General features: G+C 36.2%; 1 protein-coding gene across 1 annotated transcript in view; it reads right to left on the bottom strand.

Annotated features, from left to right (window-relative positions):
• Positions 1 to 703: 703 nt before the first annotated feature.
• LOC123457464 (vomeronasal type-2 receptor 116-like) overlaps positions 704 to 16,248 on the bottom strand; it is a 32,644-nt gene continuing 17,099 nt past the window's right edge. The window contains 6 exon segments of the mRNA XM_045141360.1: positions 704 to 1,623; positions 4,750 to 4,873; positions 5,356 to 5,583; positions 7,048 to 7,448; positions 7,451 to 7,859; positions 8,220 to 8,573. Of these exon segments, the coding sequence (XP_044997295.1) occupies positions 704 to 1,623; positions 4,750 to 4,873; positions 5,356 to 5,583; positions 7,048 to 7,448; positions 7,451 to 7,859; positions 8,220 to 8,573 (2,436 nt within the window).

The raw sequence follows: 16,248 nt of genomic DNA, 5'->3' as shown, positions 1-16,248 counted from the left end.
AGACATTTTCTATATCCTGAAAACTATAGTAGGTTTCTTTGAGACAATCTGAAGAAGGTATCAGATACATGTCAGGTTATCAAGATTGATGGGATCAAAATACACAGTACGTTAGCAATGCTTTGTTCTAAGTGTCTTTATTTACTAATTGGAGAGAGATGTGAGAAAATGATTATTCTTGCTACTGCAAACCATCTCCAGAGGCATATAACACTTTGTAAAATTAGCTTCCAGTAGTGGAACCTGGACTGACAGCTGTGCATGGAAGCTGATAAACAAGGTTAGAATGTAAGAGCCAAAGGAAGGGTAGGACTCCTTACAACATGCTCCCTCCAGACATAAAATGGCCTGGATATCCATGACCTCACAGTGCCTGACACTACCTACACAAGACCGTCATAAGAGGAGGAAAAGATGATGACATCAAAATAAAAGAGAGACTGATTGAGATGGGAAGAAGATATGATGGAGAATGGAATTTCAAAGGGAAAAGTGGGGTGGGGGGAGGAAGGGCATTAACATGGGATATTTTTTATAACCATGGAAAATGTTAATAAAAATTGAGAGAGAAAAAACAATGTTAGAGACCAAATAAGACTTGTACACATGAACAAATATCTACCCTCTTTTTAATATTTAGTGTTTACAATAGTGCAAGGGTTTCTAAAGGATATAATTTAAATTAAGACATATGAAGTAAAATTTAAAAATTAATTGGTTGTACAATATGTTTTTTCTTCACCCTCTTTAGACTATTTTTACTGGGTCTTATCAAAATGATGTAACACTTGGGGAAAAAGATGCAACTTATCAATCCTGTACTGGAGGCCAAGATAGAGAGGACTTCCACTATCACCATGGCTATCCCCTTGGTGCTGTGATAGACAGGGAGGAAAGTGACCCACACACTGCAGAACAGCAGCATACTGAAGGTCAAGAATTTGGCTTCATTGAATGTATCAGGCAGGTTTCTGGCCAGGAAAGCCACAATAAAGCTCCCTATAGCCAGAGATCCCAGGTATCACAGGACACAGTAGAAGGCAGTGTCTGAGCCTTTGTTGCACACAATGATGATGTGCCCATGTGTGGAATGTTCATCAGTGTCAACAAAGGGAGGGGATGTTCCCATCCAGATGCCACAGAGAACAAGTTGGATCAAGGTACAGATGGGAATGATGAAGTTAGGTGCTCCTGATACCAGCAGCCCTCTCATCATTTTTCCTGGAGCAGTGGCCCCGAAGGTCAGAACCACAGTAATTGTTTTGGTCAAAACAGTTGACACAGCCACAGTGAACAAAAGTGCAAATGTGATCTGCTGCAGGATACACTTGGCTGTGTTGGGGTGTCCAATGAAGAGTAATGGGCAGAGAAAACAGAACTTGAGGGAAATGAGCAGGATGTAGCTGTTTGTTTGATTATTGGCCTTCACAATTGGTGTGTTTTTGTGCTTCACAAAAACCCCAAGTACAACAGCAGTGAGTGTAGAGAAGCAAAGCGCTGTACAAGCCAGAGCTATCCCCAAGGTATCTTCATAAGCCAGAAACTTCATAGATTTTTGTAGACAGTGATTTTTCTCTATACTAGCATATTGATTGATTGAGCACTTTAAACATTGATCCATATCTGGCAAACAATGCAAAGTAAAATCAGATTAGTGACAGTCTTTCCTTCATCACAGCATACTTGTATTCTATATTCCTTATGACAATTATGGTATTTCTCTCTATAGCCATGATGACAATTAATAAAGACCATCATATTAGGTGAGATTAACAAAGCTTTTAAAAAATACTTTATTTGTTCAGAGGCAGAATTAGACAGAGAAATATGGAGAGAATGGGTGTGCATGAACCTCTAGCCACTGAAAACAAATACCAGATACATGTATCACTTTGTACACTGTCTTTCTCTGTGTAATGGGAAATTGAACTGATGTGATGTGGTTAGGTTTTGCATGTCTGTGCCTTAACTGGTGAGCCATCTCCTCAGCCTAACAGAGCTGTGTTTTATTCACTTAACTTACCTTATGTATCCTCCTGATCCTTTCTTTTTCTTAAAAGAATGAAATAATTTTGTTGTAGTGTACTAGAATTATATAATGACATTTCTTACATGAGGTATTTCTTATGATTTCTACTACAGGAGAGATGGCTTATCAATTAAGATACTTGCCTGCAAAGTCTAAGGACCCATGCTTGATTCACCACATCTCTCATAAGTTAGACTTGAGTAAATCACACATTTCCACAGTGGCTAGCGACCATTGCACCCCAATTATCTCTCTTTCTCTCACTCTCTCAAACTCATGTTGTCTTTTATTTAAAAAGCTAGTCTGCTTTTCTTGTCTCAAAAGAGCTCAGAGTTCTATAAACACTGCAGTGCAAGATCAAACAGGTACATGATTCTATGTCTATTGCAACACCTTTGTTATACTACATCCATAAATTTAGACAATAAAATATGATTTTTCCCTCATACTACAGTTCTATGCCTTATGAAGCCTATCTGTTTGTATCAGGTGCTGTCTTATGGCTTTATAGCCAGATATCTGTAGGTACATATAATTGTTCCAAAACATGTTTTAAGGAATATGAATGAAATTGATTACCCCTAGATATAATTAACTCCAATATCATTATTGCTTAAATCTGTCTCCTTGGAATAGGTATTAATATACTAATTTTGAGATGACATACCATTTACCTGTTTCTCCAAATTCAACCTCAATAATCCTTGGTCTATGTTTTAGCACAATTTGGTCAAGAAATTTGCCCAAGAAAGGATTATGAACAAGGTAATTTGCCAACTTTGAAAACAATGAATATGACACAATAAGGAACTGGGGAGAAATTCTTGCCTCCTCTAAGTTGTATTTTCTATCATGGTGTTTTACAGTTTTGATTGTAATTGCATTGAATCATAAAAGAGGACTCAAAAGAAATATATGGTATCTCCTATAGAGTATTTCCAAAAAGGAATATTTTTCCAATACTTCTAATCTTACTTCTCTTAATCACGTATTTTAAATTTATGTGCATATACTTTATGAGTCGTATATTATAAGGCCATATATTCCACTTTATTTGGTAAATATAACATGGCCAACATGTACAAATAAAAAAAAAAAAACACTTCAATGTTAATACTGAACTTATCCAACACCACTAAAGTTTGTATTTAACTAATATAGTTTGGATTGTATGTTGTAGTATTACTTGAATGAGCACTGTTTTTATATATTTATAATTATATTATTTTATTCATTTTGTGACATTATCCAGTCATACCAAAAATTTATGTCAATCTCATTCCTGTTTTACATCATGTATCAAGACTCCTCTGTATGCACTTTGACACCTGGCACACTGAAAAAGTGCTCTGGGTATTAGAGTGTGCTCCAGACTCTAATAGATGAAAATCTTGAGGAATTAATATTTGTATCACATTTAAATCCCTTTGATCATATTTTTTGTAGCCTTTAGATTCTACTTTAACATGTCACTCCCATTGTCTTGTGTTCTCAGCTATAAAATAGAGGACAACATAAAATAGTACCTATTCTTCCAGTCTGTGCTCAACCTAGTAGCCTTGACATCAGATATATTTGTTATTCTTACTTTAAAAATTATTTATTTATTTATTTATTTATTTGAAAACGACAGAGAGAGAGAGAAAGAGGCATATGGAGAGAGAGAATGGGCACACCAAGACCTCCAGCCAATACATATGAACTCCAGATGCATGCGCATCCTTGTGCTTCTGGCTAACTTGGGTCCTGGAGAATCAAGCCTTGGACCTAGGGTCCTTAGGCTTCACAGGCAAGTGCTTAACCACTAAGCCAACACTCCAGCCCTGTGATTCTTATTTTAAACCTCAGAATATTTCCCATTATCTCCTTAAATGCTTCACATTACATCTGAAACAATGCTTAGGATATTTTAATTGGAATATTTACGTTTCTAGATCAAGGATTTAAGTAGTTGTGAGAAAGTCTTAAAATCAACTGCTTTCTGAGTTATTTCATAGATGCTCAGGAGATATTATTCTTACATCGAAAGTGTATGCAAAATTACATGTATCAAAAGCCAAAAAAGGGTGCAGTGATGACATACTGTTTAAAGTACTTTCTTGCAAAGACTAAGTACCCATGTTTGACTCTCCAGGTCCCATGTAAACCAGATCTACATGGTGGCACATGCATCTGAACTTCGATTGCAGTGGGTAGAGGCTCTGGCACTCACATTCTCACTTTATCTCTCCTTCCCTCTCTAATCAATCAATAAATAAATAACTGAATGAAATAAATATAAATATAAATATTTAAAGACAAAAATGACATCTCTGAGCATTTATTATCCATCAGCAACCTCTTGAATCCTGGGATGATAAAGATGTGGAAGATTCCTTCTTATTAACTTCAGTTCATGTAGATTCATAGAAAATTATATGTATATGTGATATCCTTGATAGAAATAATATATTCATTAATTATTTTATCTCAAAGAGTATTTTTTTATTGTGGGAAAAGTAGTATGTATAATGGATCAAGGTACTAAAAATGTGGTTCATGGAGTAAAGTGAGTGTTATGTTTGTGGTCATGAGCATTTATAATTTCAACCAAATGATTACATTAAGCAACGAAGAAATATTATCTGTTTCTTCAGGTTCTCTTAAGGCCCTTAGAAGTTCCCACTGTGGGTGGAGAAAAGAGTCAAACTGGAGAAAGACTCTCTAAACCATCAACTTACCTGTTCTGTTAGAAATCTCATTTTCTGGGCAGGGGAAACAATCAAAACAACAGGCTGCCTTTCCTTCATGTCGGAACTTCGTGAAACCAAGCCTACAAGTCTCACTGCACACAGAGGAGGGAATCTGAGGGAAACCAGAAGTGTAGTTGCAAATGTTAGCAATGTTATATACTCCATTCATTACCATATGTTAAAACAATCACCCTTATTAAACTCTTTATCCATATCTACAATAAAATTGAGGTGTCATACTCCATGTCTGTCAAGATTTTATTTTGAGGTAGAGTCTCACTCTAGCCCAGGCTGACCTGGAATTCACTACGTAGTCTCAGGCTGGCCTTGAACTCACAATGATCCTCTTACCTCTGCCTCTTGAGTGCTGAGATTAAAGGCATGCGCCACTACACCTGGCCTGTCTGTCAAGATTTAGATGAAATATTTTGTTATTTCCAAATATTTTTCAAAAGATAGAAAGAAAATCTAGAACACTGGTAAATGAATACTAAACAAAATTTTGCACCTGGCCAAATTGTGAGGGCACACATGGCCCCACATGATTTTATCTATTAATGTCTAGAGTACAGCATTACAGTTAGGTAAACATACCTGCCTACTCCCTGTGGCCCACTCTATTGCCTCATCAGACAAATACAATTGTTGACCAAAGGAACCATATGAAGAAAACTGTCCTATTTTCACCTTTATTCCAAGACCTTGTGGAAAATTTGAAATGTGGGAAATATCATAGTCTGCCTCACATTTTTTTTTCTCATTAATAGTCACTAGGTCTCCAATGGGGTTAATAAATTGCGTATTCTTCATAGTGCGGTAAAACTAAAAGAAATATATCATTAAGTACATACACAAATGGACATAATATGAGTAATACCTTTGTTTTTTACAACCCTTCCCTGGAAACAAAACTCTATTGCATATACCCAATAGTGTGAAATAAATGAATTTCCACAGATAAATTAAACATTACTATATTTTTATAAGATTATTTGTGGGGGGGCTGGAGAGATGGCTTAGCAGTTAAGCGCTTGCCTGTGAAACCTAAGGACCCCAGTTCAAGGCTCAATTCTCAGGACCCACATTAGCCAGATGCACAAAGGGGTGCACGCATCTGTAGTTCATTTGCAGTGGCTGGAGGCGCTGGTGCACCCATTTCCTCTCTCTCACTCTCTATCTATCTGCCTCTTTCTCTGTTGCTCTCAAATAAATAAATAAAAAGTAACAAAAAAACTTTTTAACATTATTTATGGAGAAACTGCTAAAACTGATCACCAAATATTAGGTAAGGCTATTGAGATAAGCCTTAAAGCTCACTATATTTATAGAAATCGAAAGAAGATTAACTAAAGCATTAAGGTCTTCAGTTATAACAGTGATACAGAATTATAATAGCAACTCATGTGACTTCTCAATCACATTGATCAGGATATTTTGGCATGGGAAAAGTAAGCTCACATCTAGATTTCAAGCACTTCATGATAAAAATAAAAATAAAATAAAACACTGGAAGCCGGGCATGGTGTCAAACACCTTTAATCCCAGCACTAGGGAGGCAGAGGTAGGAAGATCACCATGAGTTTGAAGCCACCCTGAGACTCCATAGTGAATTGCAGATCACCCTGGGCTAAAGTGAGACCCTACCTCGTAAAAACCAAAATAAATAAATTAATAAGTAAATAAACAGGGATCACTTATCAAACTCTAAAACCAGTTGGGCATGGTATCAAGCTCAGAAAATATGTCACATAAAATATGGATCACTCAAAATTGATGTCATTAATTTCAATATACTTTTCATGTATGCACACAGTGATGATTTGTCATGGTTGTCTACTTGACTGGAGTTAGAATTACCATAGACATAAATCTATGGACATATCACTAAGAAATTTTTAGTTTGGTAACTAAATGTGGAAAGTTCACACTGAATGCAGGTGGCACTGTTTCATGGGAAAAGGGTTTATTATTAGGGAGAGCTAGATGACCTATAAATTCATCACCCTTGCTTACAGATTGTAGATGACATGGACAGTTTGTTTCATGCCCCTGCTTCCATGGTGTCACCATCGTGATGGACTATAGTCTTGAACTTTGAAGTAGAATAAAGCCATTCAGAACTAAGTGGTTTTGGTCAAGTATTTGCTCTGAAAAAAGTAACTAATAAACTCAGTATATATTTACTTCCTAGTTAATGAAACAATGTAGAAACACCCAAAATCAAGAGTATGCCCAGCAACAGGTTTTAAAGATGTATGGAGTTACTTAAAAGGTATTACTGATGACACTACATACCTTTGAACAGTCAGGTACACATAGACTTGTTATTGGGTGAATATCTACCTGTTCATAATGTATTTCATGGTAAGCATATGCCCAGGCATACACAGCATTGTATAGATTATAATTCTCATCATTCATGGCTATGTGAAATCCTTGACTTGCAATCCATTTTAATGAATTATTGAGTGCACATTTACTCTGTGTTCTACATTTAGATTCAATGTCCAAACAATTAAAGTACATCCATTCTGATGTCATAACCAAAAAGTCTATTGGATATTGAGAAGTGTTCATTGACTGAATAAATTTTTCAAAATTGGGAATCTCGTGATGGTGATTAGAAAATGTGAAAACACCATAGAATGAGTCAAGAATGAAGTGTCTTCCTGTATTTGTGATGACATCCACTGTGAGGTGGTGACCCAGATCCTATGGATGCCTAAATATGCCCATCTTCTAAAGCTCAATTCCAGTGTAGAATTTATTTCACCATAAATGACCACAACATTTGCCAATGATGTCACAATTTGTTCATAATATTTCTCGGCTCTTGTATTGTATATGTCCATGTTTAATGGAATCACATTCACAAAGGCTAAACAGAGATCATTTCCTTGCATCTTTTCTCTGAAGTCTGAGAGAAATTGAATACCTTGGTCATCATTGGAGATGACCAGCCCCATCCAGGTCCAGTTGAAATGAAGCATTAAGGAGACTATGGCAAAAGGCAGCCTTGTTTCCTTGGGTGCAATCTGATACAGATAAGGATACTGAAAACGATCATTCAGAACAGGATTAAACGGGCCATAGTGAATCTAAAGGACACAGAAGATAGAAATGAATGTGAGGAAGAACAATGGAAGAAACTTCAACTAAGATCTGAATTGTGTTAATCACTATTTGGGACAAATGTTTGGAAGGATGTTTGCTCACACCATTATTAGTTGTATTTCACTATCCATAAGACTCTGGAAAAATACTGACCAGTTTAAGGGTTGTAGCAAATCTATTTGTTTATCTCCGTAGTTCCTCCTATCAATTTTTAAGTTAAGTGCTGATACCCCACCAAGTCAAGGATTATCATCTCTATTAACTGTATGTGACAATACATGGATCAAACAAGTATCTACTGGAAATATCCCTAAGCACATGAGAATGGTAATTCTACTCTATACGTCACAAATTCTCACCTGTCCTATATTAAAGATCGAGAGCAATGCCCCAATTTTGCTACTTGTTGCCCATGATGGTCCTGTAAATAATAAACCACATTCATTTATTTCACAATCATAATTAGGAAAAATATCCTCTTTAGTTTCTGTGGAACTTAGGTGAGAGACAATTGTCCATGAATCATCACACTTGGAAGGACAGAATAAAAAATTAATAGACTTGTTGGGTATAAGATTGGGATTTCTGTTGATCTCTTCAGTGACAAAAATCATTGTCAGAACATATTGATATTTTTTGACTGGCACACTGAAATGAAACACAGTAATCATTAAGGATGATTCTTCAAACAGGATAATCTTCAAAACAATTTGAGTGGACATGTAATACATTTGATAAGTGATGCTTTCTCCTAAAATTCTCATGTAATAATACACACTTATGTGAGGATTTGATCCAGCATAAAATGAAAGACAATTCATAAAGGTATTTATGTTATAAATATATAAAGAGAGAGCTGGGGCTGGAGAGATGGCTTAGTGGTTGAGCACTTGCCTGTGAAGCCTAAGGAGCCCGGTTGGAGGCTCAATTTCCCAAGACCCACGTTAGCCAGATTCACAAGGGGGTGCATGTGTCTGGAGTTTGTTTGCAGTGACTGGAGGCCCTGGCATGCCCCTTCTCCCCCCTCCCTCTAAGATAAATAAATAAAAATGAACCAAAAAAACTTTAAAAAAAATAAAAATAAACCGAGAGCTATTTTCATCTTTGGCTAATAAGAAACTGGTGAAAAGACTATATATAATCTATAGGTCATACACAAACTTGGAAGTAGACTTACTACAGACAGAATAGCTTGATACTAGAATTCTCAATTTCAAGAAATGGAAATTAAATGCAGCAGTGATCGAGTTTAGGGTATTTTGGTGTGTATATGTGGGTAATAGTCACCTTCGTGTTTGTGGAAGATCACATTGTGTGTGTGTGTGTGTGTGTGTGTGTGTATGAGGGCCTATGTTTGCTTCAGTGTGTACACTATAAACCAGTGTAAGTTGTTTTTCTACATTACTTTACATGTAATTAGTTGTCTTTGGTTTTTATTTTTACACAACTTCTGATCTGTCATTCATGTAATTCAGTCTAGATGAGAGGATTTCCACAGAACTTTTAATTTTACGTATTGGGTTTTCATTTCCATAATCATTTCTGTTAGACTTTTATTGAATTCTATTATAATATCCTATAAAGAAATATCTACTTGAATGTGATATTTGTTTCTTTTGTCTTGGAATTCGCTCCACACATATTTATGTCCTCTGCTTTGTGTTGTCTTTCATTTCCTTTGGACATTTACTCCTGTGTTCTTGATGTGTGTGTGTGTGTGTGTGTGTGTGTGTGTGTAATTATCTCAAGTATATACATACATACATATTCTTCAAGTCATTTTCTGTACATATTTCTTATTTGGTGCCACAACAACATATTTAGGAATGATTTAGGAGGCATCCTCTAATGTGTGGCTTCCCAGCAGCAGGTGGTATAGGCAGCAGAAAGGGAAAAGAGATTGCCTCAACACTCAGACTCACATTTGGAATCCTAGAAGTAATTGTGTATCTAGGAAGAAGTTCACAGATATTGGGAAATTGCTCCTATACTCTCATAGGAACCTGGCAATGGGCAGTGTGGGTGGAAATAGGGACATGGATAAGGATTAAGTGTGCCCAAACTAGCATGTGTGCTTCTGCAGAACCCCAATTATGATCCTTGCCACAGGTGATATAGGAGGGAGAAAGTGGTATCGCGACTGGGCAGCTATGCTTACAGTCATGTGTGAAATCCAAGTACAAGCAGGAGGAGAACATATGAGATCTGAGGATTGGATACACTGGAGGAAGGATGTGTTGTGAAAACGAAAATCATTTTTATTAATAAAAAATGATGTTATTGGTAATTGTGAATGTAATACTTCTGACTTTGTGCTCTACCTTTACTTTCCATTTTTCTGTGACTATGTATCACTACTAGATTTCTAGTTGACCAAGTAAGCAGAAAAATTCAGGATTTGAAGATATTTCAGATGTTGATAATTTCATGTTCCCTTAAACTTTTGGATCTCTCTACAAAAGAAACCTTTTGATTTCCTATATAAGTCTTTCATTATTATGTCTTCTTTATTTATATTTAGTGGTATTTAATGCATTTAATGATTTCTAGCTCATTAGAGTTGTTCTGTAGATGCATTTTGACTTAATATTTAAAATAGTTCTTCATAATCATTTACTCTATGTGGTCTTTTAATAACATTTAATATTTAATTATTTCAAGTGACTACAACAATGGAAACTGGAGAAAACATAGCATTCTCAACAAATGTTGCTGGACATATTGAATAACTATATATAGAAAAAATGAAACTACACCCATTCCTCTCCCCATGACAAAAATATTAACCTCCAAATGGAGGAAATGCTTCAAAATAAGATCCAGAAATCTAAAGCTAAAGGATGAAACAAAATGGGAACTTTCTACAAAATAGGACTAGGGCCATACTTCTTGAATAACACCACAGTAATCGAGGAACTTAAATAAATCGTTCAACCCATGGCATCTAACAAAGATAAAATGTTTGTCTACAAACAACATACTCTAAACAGTGCCCATAACCACCTACAGATGGGGAGAAAAACTTTGCCAGTTATACCACTGACAGAAGCCTAACATCCAGAATCTAAATGAGCACAAAAATATAAACAATAAAAAAACAAAAAATGTACTGAAATAAAGGGGCCAAAAATTCAACAGAAAATTGTCAAAGGAATAAATTTTATGGCTAAACTCATCTATGAAAATGTTCAACATGCTTAACCATCAGGGAAATTGAAATTAAAACTTCTATGAGATTCCACCACATTCCCAAAAGAATGGTAATCTTTAAAACATCAAATGACACTACATTTGAGAACACTCAGGGAAAGAGTGTCCCTAATTAACTACTGGTGGGAATGCAAACTTGTACAATCAATATGGAAATCAATAAGTAGACTCCAGAAAAGAATGAAAAAACTGCTACCAACTAACACTGTCATTCCTCTACTGAACAGCTACCCTAAATGGCCCACTCTTCACTCCAGAAACATTTGCTCAATAGTAACTGCTCAATTCACAATGGCTAAGAACTGGAATCAATACAGATGCCTTTCACTTGACAAATGAATAATGAAGATGTGGTACATACACACAATGGAATTCTACTCAGCCCCAAGGGAAAAAAATGATATAATGAAATTAATAGGAAAATTGTCAGCATTTGAACATATCATACTAAGTGAACTCACTCATATATAGAAATACAAATGCTGCATGGTTTCCCTCATCCATGGTTCCTAAACTGGAATAGCTTGAATTGCTGTCATACCCAACAAGAAACTGAGGATCAGATTAGAGTGATGGAAAGGTTTGGGGAAGGGGAATGGGAAGGCACAGGGGCACGGAAATATGAACAAAATGAAATCTAAAAATGTATTGGTATCATAGAATACTCTCTCATCAATAGCAGACTAAAAGATATAACCATCAATAGGAGCATGAAGGGATTGTCTGGTAAAGATTAGGCCTGAAGAGAATGGGAGGAAGCCGTAATCTAAAATATTTCTCACTGGCTGGCAAATTCAAGTACCAGGAATTGATTACAACCCTCATTGGGCAATTCACTGAAGAGAATTATGAATTTTCCCAAATTAGACAAGTTTATGTCAAAGCACTTGATTACCCACCTAAAGGGAAAAGTGAGAATCTGTTGCTGAAGAAACGACATGCAACCAATGCAGAATATCACAGAACATTAAGAAGCAGGGTGAATCTGAAAGGAAGTCTGCACCCAGATGGTTAAACCATATAGTGCTGAAAACATGGAATAAAATGCTGTATAAAGCAGCCAGCAATACTGTGAGAAATCAGGGGACTATGGTATATCCAAGCAACAATCCTGACCAGATGTACTAACCTGAATAATAGTGTCAGTCACCCTAGGCAAGTCACCAGTACCTATCTAATTACCTAATTGCTGCACTCAGTGGAAAAGAAACCATAGCTAGAACTAAAAGTCAATGCAGAATCCTATGGATACCAAGATAATAGACTCCAATGAGAACCATCCTTTAGTCTTTGGTCAAAAGTGAGGCTACAGCTATCAAAATCTCTCAAAATTCACAATTCTTATACACTATAGCCTATCCTGATCTCACTTTACACTTGAGAACCTGTTTTTCTTTACAAGAGAGCAAAGAGAACAAAGGACAACCAAAATATATGAACAGAACAAGGATTACCTACTCTATTTCAGCAGGTGAACCACCGCTAGGACAGAAGCTAGGATCCAGATGAAAACAAAAAAGAATTGGTGAGATGAGCAAGAATGTTGCCTCCATGAGGAACTTCACACTTTGAGTCAGGGAAAGGGATAAAGACACTGATACTACTCTAAATGTAGTAAAGAAAAATCCAGAATGATGAGACTTACACACTAAGGTAGACATAAAGCACAGTGAACAACACTCAGAATTTTGAGGAAGAGTATGTGGAAAGAATGTACTAGCCACAGGGTGGGCAGAAATATCCAAGAGCATTGAATTCACCTACAATGACAGACCTTTCTCCTTACAACTCATTACCAATATTTACATGGTGAATACCAGTAATCACATTTGGAGGCCCCTCAGTGAACTGGGGACAGAGGTGAGGGGAATGATGGTGACAACAGTTGATATATCCATACCAAGTGTCAATTTAATAAAAAGAAAATATAAGTAGAAGTGAAAAAATTAAATTTCTGTTTGTAACATATCAGTCTTGCTATTAAATTGTAACAGCTACCACTTTGTAACACTGGACAGTTTAGGATCTCAGAAGGGATGTAAGTAATTACAACTTTGAATGACATCTCCTATTCTACCAGAAGTACAAATATTCTCTGGGCCTTTCCTAATTGTGTGTTTCACCATTGTATTAACTGGAATATAGATAAAACACCTAAGAGACTATATTTCAAATTCTTGCTATTCTGATGCCAAAATAAAATGCAGTAACATAGGAAAATAATGTATACTTGGCACCTTTCTTCTCCATATACCCTATTATTAAAGGAAGGGAATATCATGGAATTTCATATACCTATTACCTGAGAGATTAGCATCTATGAGAAAAGTCTGTCCAGGGTTGGACAGACAAAGAAAATTGTTCCCATTTCACAGACTTAGCAAGTTATGTGCTTAGGGTTGAAAGATGAGCAGCTACTTAAAGGGATACTTTGTCTCAGCCACTTAACAATAAACAAATAACAGTGGTGTTTATTTTCAGGAAAGGAGGATCTAATATGAAGCAAGGAATAAAACACTGTGTTCTCCAAATTCTACCTTTCTACAGAAATAGAAATACTGAAGAAAACCAGGCTATCCCTGGATAAAATAGTCAGTGAAGTAAAAACCTATGGAAAATCTCACCAGTAGAATGGAGGAGGGGAGAACAGAATATCTAAACTAGAAAACAAGGAGGCAGAACTAATACAGTCCAACCTAGAGAAAGGCAAGCTAACAGGAAGTAATGAATGAGAATTTCAAAATATCTGGGGCACTAATGAAAGATCAAATGTAAGAATTCAGTATATTGTAGAATGAGAAGAATTTCAATCCAAAGGCTTAGTAGTCATTTTCAACAAAATCATAGAAGTAAAATTTCCCAAGTTGGGAAAGAAATTTCAATGCAGATACAAGAAGCTTTTAGAACACCTAACAGGCAAAACCTGGAAACAACGTCTCCTCACCAAGTTATAATTAAACAACTAAACACAGAAACCAAAGAAAATATATTGAAAGTACTTAGAGGAAAGGTGTCACCTACACAAAGGCAAGCCCATCAGAATAACAGCAGATTATTCAACACAAACTCTAAAAGCCAGAAGGACTTTGAATGATATTTTCCAAGTTCTGAAAGATAACAACTGTCAGCCAAGATTACTTTATCCTGCAAAGCTATCTACTCAAATTGATGGACAAATAAGTATATTCCCCAACAAAAGCAGCATAAATGAATTTATGATAACTAGACCAGCTCTGCAGAAAATACTCAAAAGAATCCTTCACAATGGAGAAAATGCAAAACACACACAGGAAGAAATATTAAAAAAAAAAAAAGATACTCAAATAACAGTTGAAACAAGCAAGTAAAGGGAAAACCAGAATCATTACAAAACACCAAGAATGGAGAAAATAAATACATACATTCCAATAGTAACTGTTAATATGAATGGCCTCAACTCACCAACCAAAACACACAAGCTCACAGACTAGCAGGATCCTGCCGTTTGTTGCTTTCAGGAGACTCATCTCAATAAAAGATAGACATTGTCTTAGTGTGAAAGGGTGGAAAATGCTATTTCAAGAAAATGACCTAGGAATCAAGCAGGAGTTGCTGTCCTAATATCTGATAGGATAGACATAAAACCAACATTAGTGAGGAAAGACAAATGTCACATTTTACTGATTAAAGGAACACTCCTACAGGAGGACATTACTATCCTAAACATATATGCACTTAATATAGGGTCTCCCAATTTTATCAAAAAAATACACTATTAGACTTAAGATCACCAATGACAACAAACACAATGGCGTGGGTGATTTCAACACCCCAATCTCATCAATTGATGGGTCATCCCCACAAAAAATAAAGAGACATCTGGATTAAATGTCATGGAACAAATGAACCTAACAGAAGATTCCACCCAAACAAGGCAGAATATATATTTTTCTCAGCAGCACATGGAACAATCTCTAAAATAGACCATATATTAGGACACAAAGCAAATCTTAACTATAGGAAAACTGAAATAACCCCTTGAACTCTATCTGACCTCAGTGGGATTAAACTGCAAATCAGCAAGAAAATCTATACTGCAAGGGATCCAAAAACCGTTAGTGTACCCATATATAGACTTTTTACACAGTATTCATGATTTTCAAATATAAAGTTAAGTAACAAAACTGACAGTTCCCGATAAAGCTGGTTCATTGAATCATAGTCTATCATATGCTGCTTTGATGTGTGAGTTATAAACATACAATCCTTCCACATATCTCCATCACTTTCCATATTTTGCTTTATTCTCCAAAAGCAGTCTGTTTCTGTCAAACTGCAGAAGAGGAGAGAAAGCACTGGAAGAAATAAGACAAAAATGAAAATGATCAGCTTGCCCATGTCTTGAAACTCACAGTCTGAGCTCTGATGTAATATGCAGCATCAGGTAGAAACACACATCACATATGCCTCTTTATGTGTGTGTATCCATCCTTGCTACTATTGCTGACTAGAGGAGATATTTATATCCCTAATTTCACTCTTTGTAGTCTTTGTCATCCTCCCTTGAGGAGTACAAAACACAGCCCTTGGGCTCTGCATCTGAGATCTACATCAAGGTCATAAAAAGGAGTTGAAAAACATGTTGTGAGCATCATCTCTTGCTTCAGGTGCTATAAGTTCATGTATATACAGGCATGAATGTCACTGGGATAATCTCCTGAGCATACTTGTTTTCAAACAAATTTCAGAATGCCACTTGGATGAACAGTACCTGAAATCATGTAAGTGGATTGCATTGGAGTTTCCAAGTCAAGATGTGATGGGAAAAGGTCAGAGAGGTTTCCTGCTGGTCATAGCTCATGAAGACATGGGCAGCATTGTTTCTTCCATTGTCCAAGCAGTGGAGAGATCCTCACATACCTCACTTCCATCAGCGTCATAGCATTTACCGTGTGGCCCATGCACTTCTCATAGCAGTTTCATGCTTGTAATGTCCCATGACCCCATGTTTCCCATTGTCTGAGTACACAACACAGAAAACAATCATGGAAAATCCAGGATTTCCAGTCAGTCTCCCAATAATGAAGCAGACGATAAGATTCATACTTTAGTTCTGATACATGACCTGCATCCTTGTTCCTCAGTTCCCACAGATTAATAAGCTGTGATGACTCAGATTCTCAT

The sequence above is a fragment of the Jaculus jaculus genome, unplaced genomic scaffold (genome assembly GCF_020740685.1).
Source record: "Jaculus jaculus isolate mJacJac1 unplaced genomic scaffold, mJacJac1.mat.Y.cur mat_scaffold_57_1_531177_arrow_ctg1, whole genome shotgun sequence".
Taxonomy (NCBI): Eukaryota; Metazoa; Chordata; class Mammalia; order Rodentia; family Dipodidae; genus Jaculus; species Jaculus jaculus.
The sequence above is the reverse complement of the archived record's forward strand: the minus strand, read 5'-3'. Positions and strand labels throughout refer to the sequence as shown.